General features: G+C 41.6%; 1 protein-coding gene across 4 annotated transcripts in view; it reads right to left on the reverse strand.

The window, feature by feature from the left end:
• The window catches only part of SCYL3 (SCY1 like pseudokinase 3), a 39,877-nt gene that overhangs the window by 7,915 nt on the left and 10,409 nt on the right, over positions 1-21,553 (reverse strand). For all 4 annotated transcript variants that reach the window (XM_068541220.1, XM_068541222.1, XM_068541221.1 and 1 more), the window contains exons 3-10: positions 17,077-17,262; positions 15,107-15,220; positions 13,091-13,147; positions 11,887-11,989; positions 10,564-10,675; positions 8,544-8,621; positions 6,264-6,403; positions 5,422-5,606 (exon numbers count right to left, since the gene is read on the reverse strand). In XM_068541220.1, the coding sequence (XP_068397321.1) occupies positions 5,422-5,606; positions 6,264-6,403; positions 8,544-8,621; positions 10,564-10,675; positions 11,887-11,989; positions 13,091-13,147; positions 15,107-15,220; positions 17,077-17,262 (975 nt within the window). The remainder of the gene's footprint in view (positions 1-5,421; positions 5,607-6,263; positions 6,404-8,543; positions 8,622-10,563; positions 10,676-11,886; positions 11,990-13,090; positions 13,148-15,106; positions 15,221-17,076; positions 17,263-21,553) is intronic.

Below are 21,553 nucleotides of genomic sequence, written 5' to 3' on the forward strand. Positions count from 1 at the left end.
GTCCTAGCCACAGCAATTAGGCTTGGAAAAAAAAAAAAAAAAAGATATTTAAATCAGAAAGTAAGAAGTAAAATGGTCACTTTTTGCAGATGACATAATACTGTATGTAGAAAACCTTAAAGACTCCAACAAAAAACTTTTAGAACTAATAATGATTTCAGTAAAGTCAGAGAATACACAATCAATATAAAGAAACCTGTACCATTTCTATACACTAATAATGGACTGTCAGAAAGAGAAAGAAAACAATCCCATTTACAGTTGCATCAAAGAATAAAATACCTAGAAATAAATTTAACCAAGGAAGTGAAAGACCTGTACACTAAAAACTATAGGACACTGATGAAAGAAACTGAAGAAGACATAAATAAATGGAAAGATATTCTCTGCTCATGGATTGGAAGAATTAGTACTGTTAATAAACTGCCCATACTACCCTAGGCAATCTACAGATCCAATGCAAGCCCTATCAAAATTCCAATGGCATTTTTTCACAGAAATAGAACAAACAATCCTAAAATTTGTATGAAACCACAAAAGACTCTGAAGAGCCAAAGCAATCTTCAGAAAGAAGAACAAAGCTGGAAGCATCACACTCCCTGATTTCAAACCGTATTACAAAGCTATAGTAATCAAAACAGTATAGTACTGGCATAAAACAGTCACATAGGTCAATGGAACAAAACAGAGAGCCCAGAAATAAACGTATAAATATACGGTCAATTAATTTATGACAAAAAGAGCCAAGAATATACAATGCGGAAAGGACAGTCTATTCAATAAACAGTGTTGGGAAAACTGGACAGTTACATGCAAAAGAATGAAACTGGACCACTATCTTATACCACATACAAAAATTAACTCAAAATGGGTTAATGACTTAAATGTAAGACCTGAAACCATAAAGCCCCTAGAAAAAAACATGGGCAGCAAGTTCTGTGACACCAGTCTCGGTGATGAGTTTTTGGATCTGACACCAAAAGCAAAGGTTACAAAAGCAAAAAACAAAGAAGTGGGACTACATCAAACTAAAAACCTTCTGCACAGCAAAGGAAACCATCAACAAAGTAAAAAGGTAATCTGCTGAATGGGAGAAAATATTTGCAAATTGTATATCTGATAAGAGGTTAATATCCAAAATATACCAAAAAACTCATACAACTCAAAAGCAAAAACAGTTTGATTAAAAAAATAGGTTGGGCTTCCCTGGTGGCGCAGTGGTTGAGAATCTGCCTGCCAATGCAGGGGACACGGGTTCGAGCCCTGGTCTGGGAAGATCCCACATGCCGCGGAGCAACTGGGCCCATGAGCCACAATTACTGAGCCTGCACGTCTGGAGCCTGTGCTCCGCAACAAGAGAGGCCACGATAGTGAGAGGCCCGCGCACCGCGATGAAGAGTGGCCCCCGCTTGCCGCAACTAGAGAAAGCCCTCGCACAGAAACGAAGACCCAACACAGCCATAAAATAAAAATTAAAAATAAAAAAAAAAAAGATGGAAAGCTGTCTTAAAAAAAAAAAAATAGGTTGAAGATATGAATAGACATTTTTCCAAAGATGACAGAAAGATGGTCACCAGGTACGTGAAAAGATGCTCAACATCATTAAACAACAGGAAAATGCAAATCAAAACCACGGTGAGAGATCACCACACACCTGTTAGAATGGCTATTATCAAAAAGACAAGAAACAACAGGTGATGGCGAGGATGTGGAGAAAAAGGAAACTTTGTGTGCTGTTGGTGGGAGTTTATATTGGTGTAGCCACTATGGAAAACAGTACAGAGGTTCCTCAAAAAATTAAAAACAGAACTACCATACCATCCAGTGATTCTACTTCTGGGTATTTCTTTGAAGAAAAAACTACTAACTCAAAAAGATATATGCACTCCCATGTTCACTGCAGCATTATTTACAATAGCCATGATATGGAAATAATTTAAGTGTCTACTGATGGATAAAGAAAATGTAGTACCCACACAGGAAAACTATTCAGCCATAAAAAAGAACAAAATCTTGCCATTTGCAACAACATGGATCGACCTGGAGGGCATTATGTTATGCTAAGGGAAGTAAGTCAGACAGAGAAAGACGAATACTCATATGTGTGTGTGGTGGTGGGGAAGAGGACAAACAGAAAAACGAGCTCACAGATACAGAGAACAGATCAGTGGTTGCCAGAGGTGGAAGTGAGGAGGTAGGGAGGAAATGAAATGGGTGAAGAGGGTCAAAAGGTACATACTTCCTGTTATAAAATTAAAAAGTCATGGAGATATAATGTACAGCATGGTGACTATAGTTAATAATACTGTATTGCATATTTCAAAGTTGCTAACAGAGTAATTCTTAAAAGTCATCACAAGAAAAAGATTTTGTAACTCTGTATGGTGACACATGGTAACTGGGCTTATTGTGGTGATCATTTGCAATATATATACATATACACACATATCAAGTCATTCTCCTGTATACCTGAAACGAATATATCAATAATGTACCTCAATTTTTTAAAAAAAGGTTTTAAATGTTAATTTTCCATATCTGTACTCACCTCATTGCAGAACCATAACAAACAGTTCATGGACTGGCAATATTCTGCAGAGCTCACTTAGAAACACTCATCTAGGTCACTAAGAGCTATGTTACCAGTCCTTGGCCTCTTCTCAGTTTTATACACCCATAAGGATAGGACCTTGAAACCTTCTTTATATCTGATGCATATAACACCTGCCCCAAACTGAGCCAATTTTGATCTCTTTCCTGGTAACAAAAACTGGAATTTAGAGAAACTGGTTATCTCTGAGGTTTGCTTAAAATGAGGACAGTGAACTTAGAAGCTATGGGTCAACCATGTTTGTCCATGTGTACACCAAATAATTAAAGCTGGTCTTCAAAAGTCAAAAGAGAAAGGAACGGAATGAAGACCATATGGCTGAGTCCCAGCTGCACTTGATTTCCATGTAAGGCAGAATGACATCCTTTGATTAAAGTCTCTCTCCGCTTTTTTTTTTTTTTTTTTTTTTTTGCTTTAGCTTGTTTAAGTGGGTTTCAGTTACCTGCAACCAGAAGAATCTCGACTAAGACATTCACATGGAGCTATCGGGAGAGATTTTGCTCTGAATTGGCAAACACATACGTAAGGAAGGTGGCAGGCAAAGCATGTGCACCAGCCAGACACAAGCTATCAGGAGTGCTGGGCTCTGGTCCTCGCTCTGCCAGGGCTTCTCAGTATGACTCGGCCAATTAATCGCTTCATTATTCTGGTCCAGTTTCCTCATATACCCAAGATGAAGGTTTCCAACAGGACTCAATAAAATAACTAACAGGTCCAATGCTAACAAACCAGGCACTTTCTCGAAACAAAGCTGTACAAGTAAACTAAATCATGGTTAGAATTCTATCAACTGAATATGGTAATCGTAAAACAAGAAACCACCAAAGCCAAAAACCCAAGAGTCATCCTCAAAACTCTCCCATCTAGTGAGAAACTGAGTCCTACCCCTTCTACCCTTAATCACTGCCGCCATGTTTTCCCCAGTCCTTGTCATCTCTGAGCAGGACTATTCTAATAACTTCCTAGTTGAACTCCCTTAGTCCATCTTCCACACTGCTACCAAAGTGAACCCTGAAATCAGTCAAGTTATTCCCCTACAGGGGAAGTAGCTCCACTGAGAGTTTTCACTGCCTTTCATATGCTGAGTATCCACTTATTATTTGACCTCAGCTCAGTGCCAATTCTGAGACCTGTGATGGCATGTCTATTTCAGAATTAGAGTGCTTCATTCCTCTTCTAAATTTTCAGACACAAACTACAAATAGGGTGACAACTACTGCTGCAGATGTAAACACAAAATGGTATGTTGTGGTAGCTAGGCTCTAAAGCCAGCCCCCAGTGAACCACACCCCCAGTATCCACGCCCTTGTATAAAACCACCCCACAGTGAACCTGGCCTGACTTCTGTGACTCACTTCAACCAAGAGAATGTGACAGAAGCGATGTTGTCAGTTTCCAGTCTATGCCTTAAGAAGGCTGCTTGGGCACTTCTGGTAGCCTTGGGCAGCCATGTAAGAAGTCCACCCACCTTGCTAAGGAAATCATGTGGAGAAGTCACATGGGGGAATAGGGGCCCTGAAATGTCCTGAGACTTTATGGAGAGGGAGCCCCAGCTGTCCCGACGTCCCAGGTAAGCCCACCTTTCAACCTTCCCCTCCAAGGTGCCAAGGAGCTGTTCTGGATGTGTTATGGGGCCCCAGATGACTGCTGCCTCAGCTGACATCATGTGGAACAACAGAACCCCCAAGCTGAGCCCAACCAATCCAAAGAATAGTGAGAATTAATAAAATGATTGTCATTTTAAGGCACTAAGTTTTGGGGTGATTTGCTACACAGACAACAAACATCTATTATCTCCGATCTACTCTCTCCTTGAAAGCAGGAAGTGTGTTACATACCTCTAGGGCCCCAGTACCTAAGCACAAGAACTGGCATAAAACCAGGCCTTATAATTTGTAAATAAATTAATCTCATAGAAAAACAAGTTATTTGAAAAATACCACGTGACCGATAAAATCTTTTAAAACCTTGTACTGACTGAGTTGAACAGCGTCTTTCAAAAATTCATGTACACCCAGAATGTGACCTTGAAATGCATCATACTGGGTTAAATCCAATGACTGGTGTCCTTATAAAAAGGCCATGTGACAACGGAAGCAGAAATTGGAGTGACAGAGCTACAAGCCAAGAAACGCTAAAGGGCTACCAGAAGCTGGGAAGAAGGCAAGGAAGGATTCTCCCCTAGAGCCTTCAGAGGGAGCCCTGCTGACACCCTCATTTTGGATTTCTGGCCTCCAGAACCATAAGAGAATAGATTTCTCTTGTTTTAAGCCATGCAGTTTGTGGTAATTTTGTTACATCAGTTACAGAAAACCGATACAGACCTGGAGCCCTGGCGCGGGCAAATCTAACAGGCCCCCTGTTGGCTGACTGACAGGCTGAAAACCACTGACAGGAATCATCTCCTGTTCCTCTCAGTTATAATTTAATTATCTTACAGTAATTTAATTATGACACTTGCAGTTTATGTTCACAAAGCATCCCACAAACGAATCTCGTTCGTTTTCCCCCAAAGAATTAGCAAACAGAATTATTATAGTTTTTCAGGTTATAAACAGGTGAAAACCAAATATGTTAGTTTAACTGATTTGCCTGTGTGACTGGCCTGGAAATGCAACTTTAATTCCTGCCCTTTGGATCCCAGGAGGCGCTTAAACTGAAGTTCTGCCTCAGGCCTTCTCAGCTGTTCCCCAGACGCTCCAAAGCCCCCCTCCCTTCCAGCTCCCCGGCCCCCAGCACCCGCGGCGGCCCCCGGCCCCGCCTCCTCCCCTGGACAGCGCTGTGGGCCCGGCGCCCCGCCCCGCCCCTACCTGGGGCAGGATGACTTTCTTCAGCTGCTCCTGGGTGAAGTGCTCCACGTAGGCCTCCAGGTGAGACAGCAGCACCGTCCGCACGTGCTCCTCGTGCACCTCAAACAGCCGCAGCAGCACAGGGATCACCCGCGCCTGGAACAGCGCTGGCGAGAGCAGGCGGGGGGCTCCTCCCCTCGCACCGTCTTCTCCCCAGGTCAGAGGGAAAAACAACTCGTCATTTCGGTGAAAGCAGCACGAAGCCCGGCGCAGAAACTGAGCCCAGAGCTTCACACACGTTCCAAGTGCTCTTCTAAATTCTTACGTCCCAAACCAAAGGGAAGTGCTTCTTTTGACCCCAAATTACTCAAGGCTTAACTGTCTTAATCACACTCCACCTTGTAGAAGTGCTTCTGAAATACTCTTATCATACTTAATGTACTATTTACATAGAAACCTCATGTTCTAATAGAATCCTGAGTCGACAGCTCTTTATATATTTACATCTAATCAATGAGGAATTCCATATACTAGATTCAACGGATATGATTGTTGCAATTTTATCCGCAAGCCAGGAAGTGTGTTAAATGCTACAGCAAGAGTTGGTGCCGACAGTCCTCTCCTTCCTAGTAGTTATGGTAGGTTATTGAACAGAGACATGCATCAGAATCATTTGGACACCTTTCAAAATACACATTTACCCATCCTTGCTCTGCCCCAGAACCAGTGGATCAGGCACAGGCAAATTTTTAAAAAGCTCCCCAGGTGGTTCGGATTACCATGAAATAATCTAGCGCTGCTCAAATACGGACTAATAACTCCCAAACTCCGTAATTACCAATAATACTTTGAAAAAAATTCACCTTTTTTGGGGCCAAGGAGGTAGGGAAGAAAACTCTTAACAGCTACTGGCTCTGCAAACACCAACTGATTAAGCAGAAGAGGCACCAGCCGTGAAGCTATTAATTCCTCTGACAGGCAGCTGACTCTGTCCAGGAGGAACCTGAGGGCAAAGAAGGAAAGCCCGGGAAATTGGCTGTGACTGTTATCAACTCACTTGTACAGTTTAGACACACGCAGCTTTATTCCACTTCCATCAAAGTGATCAATCTGAAATGCAGCTAGAGAAACTGTAGCTAGGTCAGTCCCCAGGTATTTAAGAAAAACACAGAAGGTGTGAGGCAAGGCCAGCTAGTCAGTACATACACAACCTCCAATCCAAGCTAGGAAAATTTTTTCAACAAACGGCCCCTCATTAATGGCAAGAGTGTCTTCTTTCCCCGCTAATAAGCCAGAGGCTTTTTAGTCAATAAACGGTACTTTCTCAAGTTTAAAGGATGTAGGATATTACATTATCTAAAGATTCCATGGTAAACAAAATACTAGCTTTTGTTACTCAACTTATTAAAACAAGCTATGTACAAGCACTTAGGAAATACACAGATATCAGGTGTAAGCAGTAGTAACACGCCAATATACAATCACCCTGAGCAGGTAATCCTGCCTCCTCCTTAATCGGGAAACAGGCCCCACCATGCTTTATCTCCTGCAAGCCCCTCGGCCACTATCGGCAAACGGGTCCACACCCAAACTCACTCCCGGCTCCTTTCCAGGTTCCATGGATGCGAGGGCTTCCTCTTACTGAAGGTCACCCCCACTGAGCCACTGCCCCAACACCCCCTTCTCCCCCAGGGCCATGCACCGACAGCCCCCCAACACAACTGCATCTTCAACTCCTCCCTCACTCCCCCACCAGCTCCATCCCCTCAGCCTACAAACATGCTCCAGTCTCTTCCAGCCTTTAAAAACATCCTTGTTAAAAAGAAAAAAAAAAAATCCTTCCTTGACTCCATTAGCAACTCTTTAGCAATTCTATGTTCCTCTTCTCCGAGCTTTTCAGGAGATTTTACCCAAAGTCCACTTTCTCACCTTCCACCCACTTCTCAATTCACTGCAGTTTGATTCGCTCTGCTGAAACAGCTCCAAGACAAGGTCATCAGTGCTCTCCTGACTGCTAAGTGAACAGGTTATCTGTTGACTGCTCCTATCTTTCTGAAATTTTCTACTCCTTTGGAATACCAGCATTCCTGGCTCTCTCTCAACCTCCTCCAACCACTGCTTCTGCCTCATTCATCAGCCACTCCCTCCCCACTGGCCCCCTTACAAGGTTGGGTGCCCCAGGGTTACATTTGGGCCACTGTCCTTTTCATGCTACCCACTTTCTATGGGACAATGTCACCAACTACAGGCTGACGAAGCCTCACATTCGCCTCTAGCTCATCAGCTTAAGACCTCTCTCCTGAGCTTCAGACCCATCTGCCCACATGCCCACGTACATCTCTAGCTGAAGTCCCACAGACACTTCAGACCAACACACTGAATGCCAAATTCTTCATTTTCCCTGCATGAAGGTTCTCTCCTCCAGTATTCTCTAACTCTTTTGGTGATAATCACTAAGGCTTGTCGGTCTGTTTTAATATTTCTTATCGGTGTCTTCTTCACTGTACCATCACTGCCCTTACATGAGGCCTCACATCTACTACCTGGCCTACCGCAGTCTACCAACCGATCCAAGTCTTATGTGAAATAAACCTGTGCCCTCCATAGCAAACAGAGTGATCCACCCAAGAGGAGACAGCCATCTCACAGCCCGTTTTCACTCCTTTGGTGGTTTCAAGGCCTGAAGTCCACTGCTTACCAGTAGTGTCAATACTCCTAACTGCCACGTCCAAGGGTGCCCACCCCTTGCCCTCCAGCAGGACCCAAGTGCTCATCATTCCTTGCACAAGACATACTGTGTCTTGCCTCTGTGCACCGGTTCATGTTGCTCCTCTGCCTAGAATACCTCTTCTCTAACCTCCTTCTCCCCCATCCTCTGTTGTTCTCAGGACGACCCCTCCCCCCCCCCCCCCCCCCCCCCCCCGCCTCAAGCTCCATCACTGTTTAAGAGTTATCAGTCTGTATCTGTTTCCCTCACCAGACCTATCCATCTCAGGGCCTAGAAAAGAGCCTGACGTATAGGAAATGTCACTAAACTTTAAGAAAACAAATGTCTGACTCATTCTCTCTAGGACACCTGAAGTGATTACATGGACTTGGATTCCAAGTTACGGAATTTTAAGGCCTGAATTTTCTAAACTTACTTGAAAAATTCAGCTTTTTCCTCTTCACTCTTCAATGTTAAACTTTTCAAGAAATTCACAACTTCTAGAAAATCATTCCTAAATGCCAAAAAAAAAAAAAAAAAATGCAGGACAACAGATTAAAGATGGCGTGTCAAATATTGAAGCCATAACCACAGACCACACCACAATAATATTCAACAAAGAAACATTCCCCTGTGCCACTTGGAAGATTCTATTATAACTAAGTAGCTTGTAAGACAAATACTATGGAACAAGTCCACAGGGAACTTAATATTTTAAGAATATCAAAGAGATCTGTCAAGGGGATACACACTTAACCACACACACATGTGCGTACACAAACGCTAACAAACACTGCGGTTTCAATCATCATCATAATCATCCAAACTTTTTGTTGTAATAGGATGTGGTTACATGAACTATCCTGGGAGAAATGGTATTACCATTACAAAATAGTTGCTGATTTTCAAGTCTCCTTTGGTGAAAACTATTAAAAAGGGTTGGGGAAAGAGGAATTTCTGGTACAAGTCATAGGGATCTTCTCAGTTCTCCTGCTGTAGTTGTCTGGTCACTTTTGCAGCCAGGCAGGGAAGAGGGTGAGAGGAGTGGTCAGTTTCCTGCAGGGTCTCCAGAGAGTCCCGAGGCCACTCAGCTCCAAGCGAACGTCGCCCCTGGAAAGGAGGCTTCAGCAGCAGCCTGCGGCCCCCGCCAGGACAGCTGACCTCCTGGGTCTCCACTCCTCACATTGACACCTGTCTCCCTCTGGCTCAGCGGCAGAGAAAAAGCACAAATGCCTTAACTGAAGTGTAATCAGATTGGCTCGGCTGCCTCAGCGGGAACTGCTGGCCCTCCTCCTGCTGCCGCCTCTGGCAGGGCTTTCCCCTCACGTGTAACAATCAGATTTGGGGGAGAGGGAGCCGGTGTGTGGTTTTGGCTTCCCTCTCCCGTCTCTGTTTAATACACAATTCTTACTAAAGAACTCTTATCACACATAGTAATGAGAGCATCTATTTACTGTAAAGGATTCTTCTTTGTAGACATTCTGTACCAAGATAAATAAAGTATCACTATGAATCACCCAAAAAGACATGGAAATACCTTGGTTAAAAGACTCATAATGGGAAAGGTTTGAACAGTTTCCCTGGAGCATAAGTGACAAAACCATTGTAACTACAAGGAAAATACCCTCTCTGCCTTGTTTAATAATATACCCCCTCCCCATCCTTAGAGGTAACTGTTCCCCTCCAGGGATAACATTAGCTTTCCCTTCACTCTGGTTTCTCTCAGGCTTTCCGCCTGCAAACACATAGGATTTTTAGTTTCACAACTGACATAAAATTGATTTTGCTAATAAAAGTCATGAATGTGGAGTTAACCTGTGCAGAAGTTCTGCAGTCATGGAAATTAAAAAATAAAGGACACATAATTAAAACTAACCTGGAAGAGAGGTTCAAAAACACCTCTGAATCCAGCGACAGTATTAACAGCTACACTGTGCCCTCCCTCTAAATTGACTTCTTTGCTCTTCCATCACGTATCACTAAACAAAGAAAACAATCTTCTGCCTGAAGAAAAATCAGCTCATTTCCACACCCCCCCCCGCCCAAGTAAAATTCAACAATAACAGACTCATATCACAATGGCAGCAAAAAGGAGAGGCCGTGTTTATTAAGTTCCTCAATTAACTTCCAACTGTAAACCACTGGACACAGCCTAGCTTCTTCCCATTCAGAAGCCCTAAGTAATCCAGCTATAGTTTCTAGACCCAGGCCCTCCCTGACAATCAAGGAGTTCGAAAACTTCCTATCTGTGATAGGAACCTGAGAGGCAACCTGATTTCTCCCTCTGTTTTCCCAGGTGGACATGATTCACTGTCTTCTAATAATGAAGGACAGCAAGAGCAGTGAAAGGGACCGCATCATTTGGTCCTCCAAAACCCAGCGCTGGCGCATAACCCGCAAGAGAGCAGGCAGGCATCGGCGGGGAGCAGCCAGCGTGTCACCCCGGGCGCCCTCACCTGAAGAAGTCGTGGGACAGGAGGGTGTGGAGCGCTGGCCGACAGTTTGGAGTAGGATGCAGCAGGGTTGAGTGCAAGGTCTGCTGAAAGCTGGAGAGAACATCCGCTGAAACTGAAATCCAGAGCGACAGTTAGTTTCCAAGGCCGTCTCCCTCTTTTCAGGACCTCTATAGCTGGAGACTGACGAGAGCAAAAACCAACCTGTAAAAGCCCAAACAAACAAAGCCCTGGCTGTTGCTGAACAGCTTCCTGCTTGCCTGAAGCCAAACTCCTTGGCAGGTGTAGAAAATTGTCCTGCCAACACATCCAAGCCCCTGCTCACGTGCCTCCCCTTGGAAGCCCTCTCATTTCCCGACTGTCAGTTTAACTCAGCTCAGGCCCAGAGGAGGAGGTTTAATAAGCGGCAGGTTTGAGGGCCTTTTCAACCAAGTCTCCTCACCCACAGAACACAGGAAGTTATCTGAATGACTATATTTTCAATTCTCTCGGGGGTGGTACATAATTGCCACCATTCTAGACACAGTGAAGAACAGTGAGTTCGTCATCCACCAAGAACGCCTTAGGGTTTAATTCTCAAGTGTTTAGGCTGGGACAACGCAGAGCTGACAGGTGAATGGTGCTTGTGACTGCAGAGCACCACGTGAACCGGGAAGAAGAAACTGCGTCAGAGCTGCGGCAATGTGAGATACAGGCCGGTAAGGGGCCTAATGGGACATGGACCCCAGTACACTTAAAGGGTGGACGACTGAAGGCCTGGCGTGGCTGGAGGAGAGTGAAGCAGGCTGCCAAGCATGCCGCCAGAGAGCTCAGAAGAGACCTATGGGTTCAGTGGCCTGGGCTTTGAGGGCCAACAAAAGAAAAAAGTATGAGTAAATGAAATCACGAAGAAAAAAATCAAAAGGACTTTGAAAAAATAAAGATAAAGAAACGTTAATCTTGATTTAGAAATTAATAAAAAACTTTGAATCTTCCTCTGCTCTTCAGATCATTACATATACATCAATAACAGCATTCACTTACTTAGTGGCTGGCTTGATAAGGAATCGTCTTTAGACCATAAATACCAATTAATAAGATAATAACATATGATATTCATAGCCATAGTTCAAAGTGCTTCCTACTTAGAATTCTTTTAACTATGCAAAGTAAAGAAACCCAAAGCTTCTTCCCTCACTGCTATGAGGATCTGCCCTAAACAACTTACTTGGTAAGCAACAGCTCCTTACTATGATCAAAGACTGCAGTGCTTTGAATACACACAGAACAAGCCATGGATGATTTTCCTACTTATTCTGTGGATGCAGTAGCGTAACTCCAACTCACCCTGTTCACTTAAGATTGTGAGCAAACTTTCCACCAATGTCCCAAAAGAATACGCATCCCGAGCATGTCCGTGTGACTCTGGCAGAGTTGTGAATTCTGGAAACTAAAAGCAGTAAAGACCATTAAAACCAGAGGATCTGCTTTACAAACCATTTCTACTTTTCTCTGAAGCACTTTCTCCCATTTTCATTATACTCAAAGCTCACTACATATTACCACACACAAATTTATAGGCTCTTAAAACTATTAGTGAATAGAATTTATCAAAGATACTAATAATATCAAACAAGGGCAAAAAGAAAAAAAGGTCAGAATATATGTCTGTGGCTTTCAAAAATATTTTTGACTGCAAACCAGAGAAAAAAAATTATCATAATTATCATTATCAACATATGCATATACATGTATAAATACATATCAGAAACAAAAATTTCATAAAACAGTACTTAGCTTTACTACCCAAGATGTCCAATGATATTTTCTATTTTATTCCTTTCTTTTTCTCCCTTAAAATGCTGGTCAGGACCCCTAAATTGATTCAAAACCCACAAATCATCAGTTTGAAAAACTATGTATATATATACATAGTACTGATTTGAATAAACCTGAGTTATTTCAAGTCTTAGGTTTATACTTAAGTTTATAGTTGGGTTTGTATTTCCTGTAAAGCACACTAAATACGTCTTCGGGGGTCAACGTCTATAGTGGTTAAGAACAAATTTAGAGAAAGCAGCTGCTTTTGAATTTACTGGTAAATACACTCTTTCTTTACCAGCACCATAATATTAATAATTGCTCTTCCTTACATCTTGGAATCCCAACTAATGGCCAGATAGGCAGATGACTGGTTGGGTGAAGCACAGAAAAGGGCTCGGGTCTTGCTTCCTCAGCTCTCATGGCTTCCAATAATGTACAAAGACTTACCATGAAATAGCTATGAAGCGCCAACCCTGCTCACTGAGGTACCGCTTATCTTTAAGCACTATCACGGGTGTCTATATGACCTAAAAATGTAAGCTGAGTGTCAAGAAAAAGGCTTTCTGCTGTGATGATACAATAAATCTTAGAAGCCTTCAAGGCCAGAGGAATTATGAGGCGTCTATAACTTAGCAAAGAAAGAGGTGGGCAGAGGAAAGGTTTTTTTAAAGTTTCATACTCAGTTACACAAAGAAGCCTTCATTACATCTGAAGCGTATCCTCTTACCATCTCTTCAGGAGGGATAGATGCTGGGTCCCTTACTGACCGAATACTCCTCAGAAACTAGACAGAGAAATAAATTAAGGAAAGTAATTCAAGCATATGTTTGGTGAACCAATCTCTTACATTAAGTTACAAAAGCAAAGAGCAATGGAAACAGCAGCAATGAAACCTTCAAACCAATGCCACACATTAAATGCATAAATTTAAAATCTTGATAACTAAAAAATGTAGACACAGTACCTGGCATGGCACAAGGCTTAGTGGAAAATAAATTATCAGTTCCCTTTCCTTTCCCCTTCAGCTGGTTTAACAGAAACCCTCTGGTGTTCAGAGGCATCTCTGTAACTGATTTCCTTATAAGGGAATTAGAAATACTTCTTTCTCATCCTGCATAGATATTAACAAATAAAAGCCTTCTCTAGCGGAGAACAAATCTATCATTAATCTGCTCACTGAGTCAAGTCAATCATAAGGTTTGCTGTCACATGAGATATATGAGGACCTTATAAACTACAGAGACAAAGCCAACATCCACAGAACAAGTACATTCATTCACTGATTCAAAGATTATTTTTCAAGAGCTTATATGTCCCAAGCGCCATTTAGGGCACCAGGAATACAAAATGAATGCAATAAATCCCCGCCCCCAGCCAGGTGCTCACAACCTAGAACGTAAACTAAGAACTTCGATAACGTGTGCTGGCTGAGTGCCATGGAAGCCCAGGAGGGAACTACTCTTGTTGGGTAGGGAACGCCTTGGGGAGGGCTTCATAAAGAGGAGACTTAGCCAGATCTAGACTTCAGCTAGGCGTCAGCCCAATCTTACATCCTGCAGAGAACCCAGGGGAAGAAAGGCATCCCAGCAACAGAAAGAAAGAAGGCACACAAAGAAAGAAGAGGGTGAAGGAGGACCACCCATGAGAACACAGCTGAGCTGCGTGGAACAGGATGCAAGCGGAGGGTAGCTCAATAACTGAGTGGTATACGGAGCTAAAGGTAGGCTGGGGAGGAGACTGTGAAGGGCCTTGTATGCCATGGTAAAGAATCTGGGATGAACCCCACAGGAAGAATTATGTCCTGGTATACTAATTAGATGGAAGCTGACTTCTGAGAAGAAAGTGATCAACAGGGGCAGAAATAATAAAGGAATGTCTTCGTGGTGGAAGGAGCATTTGAATTGAGCCAGAGCCCCTGAAGGTGCACATGCAACAAGGCCCCCGTGTGGAAGCTGCACACAAGGGGACAAGGGAAATTAGGCCGAGCCAGGAAGTCAGGGAGTCACCCTGTCAATAGGGAAATTATGATGGGAGTGGTTTTTCTGTTTTAAAAAGAGTTAAGTCTAGTGGCAACATGCAAGATGGTGAAAACAGGAAACAAAACAGAGAATAGCAAGGTTGCTCAACCCAGGAGGGGAGTATGTAGATCACTGTCAGACAAAATTACTGTTCAAGAAGTACCACAGGCAGCAACAATACAGCCCACTAGGAGGAGCTGAGATGCACAGCTCCTGATGCCAGCTCTTGAGACATGACGTATGACTCTGGACAACTTGAACGATTGTTCAATGAACATTTCTAATGTACCTAATATGTGCCAGGCACTATTCTAGGTGGATATATAAAGATAAGTATACGAGACTATCACCCTCAAGAAGCTCAACCACTAGTAAAGAAGACAGACACATGAAGGTAATTTCAACATTAAACATTCAATGGGAAAATTAAGTACAGGCTACTACAGGAGCACAGAGGACGGGCATTTAATTAAAAATTTGACTAAGCCACTCTACCTCTTTCAGTCTGATTCCTCAACTATAGAATGAGGAGAAAAGAATAAATGACTCCTAGTCTCCCCCTGGAGAGTAAAATCCCACAATTCTATGAATATGAGTATTGACAAAAAAGTCAAGTCTCCGAATCTGAGATCACACTAACATTGAAGGAAAGTCCCTAGGGGAGAACCACACACCAAAATGCTATCAAATTCTGAATAACAAAGAGGGCCTGTCACCTGGCTTACCTCTGGTGTGGCCTGAGGAACTTTACAGACTGTTTCCATTCCTCCCAGCTTCCAGTGCCCATCTTCACTCACAAACACAGATGATAAACAGACATTGTTGTGTGTGAGGTGTCCCTGGAAAAAAAGAACAGAAAGAAGACTGCCACTCCAATTTTCTGAGTAGAAGTTTTAAAAAACTAAGTACTCATTACCAAAAAAAAAAAAAAAAAAAAAAAAATTATGGCAAGTCTTCCTACTTGTGGCATAATAAACAGAACTACAACTTTAAGGAATGACGAATTGAATGAGGCTGCTTAAACATTATGAGGTTAGAAAAAAGGGAAAAAACACAACAGAAAGGCTTATCTCCCCCTGCCTGGTGAGGCAGGTTAATAAAGACGTAAAAGCCACTGCACAGATATTACACAACCCCATCTCCATGGGAGTCAGGAGATACAAGTGTCCTTAAACATAAATTTGCAAGTCTTTTTAACCTACATTGTATGCTTCAAATGCCTTTAAAGGTACAATTTATCTTTGCTCCCACAGGTTATTGTATTAATTTTCTCCTCTAAATTCTTTCTCACCTACATTCTATCACGAACCCAGATCCACTTCACCTGAAATCTTGTCAGTAGGCATTAAAAAAATTCTGCCTGAAGAAGAGGAAAATGGAATGATAAGGACCACCAGAAATATCCCACAGACCCCAACAGAAGAGCCAAATTTAAAACTATAAAAAATAGTACAGTCAAATAAATGAGAGGGAAGAAGAAAACGAGAACAGGGTTGAAGTATGTTTTTCTCCAAACCAGAAATTATTCCAGTAGATAAGTGCATTTTAAATATTCTACCCATCAGATCAAATATGTACACGTTTTTATATAAAACACTCCAAGTTATATATTTTTTAAAGGAAAGCTTAAAATAGTATGCATGGTGTGTTTCCGCTTGAGAAAAAGCAAAGGAGAATAAGCACAGAGATATCTGCTTTCTACACACACGGAATATCTCTGGACCAACACACTGATCATCATGGTTGTCGATGGAGAGAAGTAGGGCGCTGGATTCAAGGATGAGGCAGGGACGTGTTTTTCCCTATCTGCACTCTCATACTATTCAAACTTTTTACCACATTCATGCATTTCTCCAACAAAGAAAATATTCCTCCACAGTGGGGCATTAATAATTCTACTTATGTGAATCTTAGACATACTTTAAGAGATGATAAATCCAAAGTGATATTTGGAGAGTCTGTCTCCCAATAACAGAAAATGTTTTAAAAACACATTAAGATGAGTCAAATGCAAGTGCTTCTAACTTACAACTGGTGTTTTTAAATCTGGGGGGGTGGGGGAGGGGGGCTGCCAAAGGCCTTAATACTTTAGAATGTAAATTCCATTAACAAATAGTAGCTCAATAATACCCTTAAGAAATAAACAAGAAGTAAACAAAATACTCTATCCCCTTCATAGCAAACATTGCCACAGTGTTAGGGGCTCTCTCTCTTTGGTACCACCTACTTGAATGGAAAGGGGTGTGTAAAACTCTGCCTCTTTCTAAGAAATGGTAATTTCTTTCTTTAAAATCTAAAAAAAAAAAAAAAACTCCTGAAAACAAATAGGAACGTTGGTCCATCAGCAGCACCGATGTTACTACACCTTTATCTTGACTTAATAACAAATACCAGCTGTAGCTATTTTTATGTAAAGACTTATCAAAAACTAGAGAGACTATAGTAAACTGAAATAAAGTTCTATAAATAACTGCCCAGGGACAGAGAACTTGTCGCCTGTTCCCCAAACCACCTGTCTGTCTGTAGCATCTTATATGCTGTTTTCCCTCAGGAAGCCTTCTGATAAGAATAGCAACTTATGATTTCTACAGATACCGTAATTCACCAGCACTACCCCATGCGTCAGCCTCCTCCCACCACCCCACCCCTGGTCTACATGAAAGCCTGTGAGGCAGACTGTGTCCAGGTTACTTACTCTGTCATGAAGGAAGATAAGAGCCAGCAATATGTCATAGATCCCAGCACAGACCTCTGCAGAAGACAATGTTTCCAAAGCCACTTCCAGAGGCTGCACTCGCTCAGTGACAAGATGAATACCATCTGCTTCCACAGTGCAAGATAAAAATCTTAGCAAGCACGGGTGACGAAGTGTCTTCAAGTGCTTTAAAAATATAAACAGAAGAGTTGGTGAAGTTAATGACTCAAAACAAGATTAACTATAGTTTCATTAACATTGTAGTCAAGTCAGAAAATGTATTCTTACATTCAAGGTCTTTTCCAGCTCCCTACCTCTCCCACCTACCCCGCCCCCCCCCACCAAGTTTCAAAAAAGGCGGAGAAGAATACGTGACTTGCTCTGACAGTATTCACTTTACCAACATTTACATTACTCTACAGAGAATTCCAGTTCCATTATGGGAGGGTAAGCCCCCCAAGAGCCTAGATCTCCAATGATTACTGCTATAAACTCCTAACCAAGTGCCAAAAACAACTACCTAAGGACTCTGAAAAGCAAACAGAAACACGCAGATTATGGAGGGGAGTCACCCACTGGGGGGAGTTTCCCGGTTCGGGGAATGTCCCTTCTCACAGCTGTGCACTGAAGGCGGTCCCCAGGTGCAGAGCAGTGCAGCAAAGGTGGCTAAAACTCTGAGAGAAACCTTGCCATCCTTCTGGCCAGGAGAACCAAAGCAGGGCTGAGTATGAGGAAGCTGCCCCAGAGGAGAGAGGACTGAGGGAGGGAAAAGGAGATGCCCTAGTTATCTGTATACCTACGCAGGTCTCAGACTAACCCCTGAACCAAACACGCACAGGACAGACCCGAACGAGCACAGCAAAGTTTTGAGAAATGAACTAAGGTTTGAACTACCATGCACAGGAAGGGTGGTAGGAGAGTAGTTAAAAAAAGAAGGAGGAGAAGAAGAAGAAGCTTGAACCCAAGGGGACTGACTGCCTGCAAACAAAAAACATCAATATTCTCCAGAGGATTACAGCAGAACCAAGGTCTATGCAACAGGACATTCAAAACGCCCAGAATGCAATCCAAAGTCACTCAACTGACAAAGAACCATGAAAACGTGAAAAGACAACCAACAAATATCAACCCCAAGATTGACCACCAGATAGACCAGAGAGAGAATTATCAGAAAGAATTTGAAGCAGCTACTATAACAATTCCCCCTGGAGGTAAAGGAAACAGTTATGAGATAAGTGGTAAGATAGAAGTTCTCAGAAGAGACATGAATGTTACATAAAAGAACTAAATGGAAATTTTGGAAATTAAAAATAAAATATTACAAATACAAAATTAAATGGATGGACTGAAAAACAGAATGATGATGACAGAGGCAAGAGTCAGTAAACCTGAAGATGTGAACCAATCTAAAGAACAAAGAGGAAAAAGTATTAAAAAAAAAAGATCAGAGCTTTAGAAAACTGGGTGACGATAACAAAAAATTTAATGCATATAATTGGAGTTCCAAAAAAGAAAGAAGAGAGAATTGGGGCTAAAAAATATAATGGCTGAAAACTTCCCAAATTTGGCCAAATACTTAAGTTTACAGATTTAAGAACTTCAATGAACACCAAATAGGATAAATAGAACTACATTATGATCAAACTGCTGAAAATCAAAGATATATTAAAAAATGTTGGAAGCAGCTAGAGAAAAACAACACAGGTGGAGAGAAATAACAAACTGAATGATACTAATTTCTCATAAGAACACAGAGTCCAAAAGACAAAGGGGAACTATCTTTAAAGCAATGAAAGAAAAAAAAAAAGATCAACCCTGAATTCTGTATCTAGCAAAAATATCCTTTAGGAAAGAAGGCAAAATAAAGGCATTTTTGATCATGGAAAATAGAAAAGTTGTTGCTACAAGATTCGCTCTACAAAAATGTTAAAGTTCTTCAAGCTGAAGAGGAAATGATATCAAAGGGAAACTTAGATCTTCAGGAGTGAAGGAAGAGCATCAGAAATCAGAAATAATAAACCTCAGGATAAATCTGAAGGTTACTTTTTACTTCTTATTTAAAATATAGATGCCTACGTAAAGTACATATTGTTAACACTGCCTGGTGAGATTTTCAATGTGTGTGATGTATATGTATGCCTGTGTGCTAGTGTGCACGTACAGTTGATATATATGTAACCAGAGAACGGCAGGGTTGGGGGCTGGAGACACCTATATGATTCCAAGGCTTCTACATTTTATTTGACTGTGGTACAATACTAACCAAAAGTAGGCTATTAAAAGTTAGTTATGTATACTGAAGTCCTTAGTGCAACCATTTTAAAAAAATAAAGAAATACAGACCCCAAGTCAAGATAAATTAAAATGGAATACTAAAAAATACTAAAATATTCAACCATCTTTAAAACTTCTTTTTATCATCTAGAAAAGTGATCGTCAAAGGTTTTTGTTCACACACTTCACACCAGTAAAAAGGTTAAATATGTAGCTTATGCATGATATATATTATATGAACGTATAATATATATTTTGTATATATATGTTATATATATAAAATACATATACTACTATAAAACACCCACAAAACAGAAAGGACCAGGACTTCCCTGGTGGCGCAGTGGTTGAGAATCCGCCTGCCAATGCAGGGGACACAGGTTCAAGCCCTGGTCTGGGAAGATCCCACATGCCGCGGAGCAACTAAGTCCATGCGCCACAACTACTGAGCCCGCAAGCCACAACTACTGAGCCCTCATGCCACAACTACTGAAGCCCGCACACCTAGAGCCCGTGCTCCTCAACAAAGAGAAGCCACCGCAATGAGAAGCCCGTGCACCACAACGAAGAGCAGCCCCTGCTCGCCGCAACTAGAGAAAGCCCGCGTGCAGCAACGAAGACCCAACGCAGCCAAAAATAAATAGATGGAAAAAAAGAGAAAGTACCAAAATAAAAGATTAAAGGTAAACTCAAATAGACATTCTTGATATATTTTCCCCAAATGGCAGTGAATCATACTGCACAATCCCTAGGGTGTGGATAACCCACTTTAGAACCTCCTAATACGGAGTATTCTCCCCCAAAACACACACCTTTTTCCTTTGTCCTATTTTCTTAGCAGACAAAGAGTATACACAGATGGATGACAAATATAAAACGATTCTGTGTCTGAACACGAGAGGTTAATTCTGTTGAGTTGCTTTCCTTCCCTGGTTGGTTTTATAACAGACTTACGAGATCCAGATTTTTCCAATCTCCACCCATGCTGTTTACCCCCTAAAATTTGCCCTGAGTAACTTAGGAGATCCATAAGCCAAAATTCCCAACCCAGGTAATAATCTTATCATGTATTTACAGCAAAACTTAAATGCTGGATTGGTGGTTTTCCTTACAAATCACCCAGTTTTTCTAAAAGAAATTACATGACTTTAAATCTCCGAGTTCTACCCTGTACAATCCACTGGACATTGGGGAAGCCTTGTAAACCAATCATCAAATTGGGAGGAGACTGATGGAAAATTTCACTTGGAGAACAGCCCCCAATATAATATCAGGTTTCATTTTCACAAATAAGCAGTTAGTTTGGAGTGTTCCAAAACGTCTTCTCAGAAGAACATGGGATAGTTTAAGAGCCCATAACCCAGCATTGGTACAAGTTTTATATCAGTCACCTCACATTTGTCTATTAAACTTCTCCCAGGTAAGATCATAGGAGAATCTTCTGAGTGGATTGATTTGCCCAATTTATTTTCTTATCTCAAATTTTGCCAACTCTGGGGATAGCCCCAATAGGATTTTTTGTTTATTCTTAAGAAGGAAGCTGTTACCCTCCCCTGATTTACTCTAATAAACAACAAAGAGTTAAGAAAATTCTTTTAACTAGCAATTATAAACCATTAATTTGTATATCAGCTTTTAAAACAATCCATACATACCCATATAAATACAGCAAAGGTCCAGATAAGCCAAGAACTGTGCTAGCAGGTTGGTTGAATGCGTGTGTGTTAAATGAAGAGAACTTCCTACAGGTATCTCTGGAGCTGTGGTTTCCAAGTAAAATTATGCAGCCTCTTTCATATTTTCATTATAAGAAACATTTCAAATAATTTGCAAGCCAAACATGAAATACTTCATTTTCGCCTGTTCAGGAAAAAGTCTTCATTCAGCTTTTGTGTCTTAGGGCTCTAATTATTCGAATAATCCTTTGGTTTTAAACCTTCTTTTATTCTCCTTCTAATACTCAGGGCAGACTAGTAAGTCAGAAGGAATGCTACCTGGTTCAGTGCTGGCATGAAAATACACAGTCAATAAATGTTCACCTGATTAATAAATAATATGTTCTATTTTGCTTCTGTTTATATCCTTTTAACCTTACATGACCAGCAAAATTCTTTATCCGAAGTGACTTCTTGTTTGTTGAATGAAGAATGGGATAACTCTTGCATGATTCTGAACAAAGCTCTTAACTTAGCAAAAACCTTAC

This window comes from Eschrichtius robustus, chromosome 3 (assembly GCF_028021215.1).
Source record: "Eschrichtius robustus isolate mEscRob2 chromosome 3, mEscRob2.pri, whole genome shotgun sequence".
NCBI classification, from domain to species: domain Eukaryota; kingdom Metazoa; phylum Chordata; class Mammalia; order Artiodactyla; family Eschrichtiidae; genus Eschrichtius; species Eschrichtius robustus.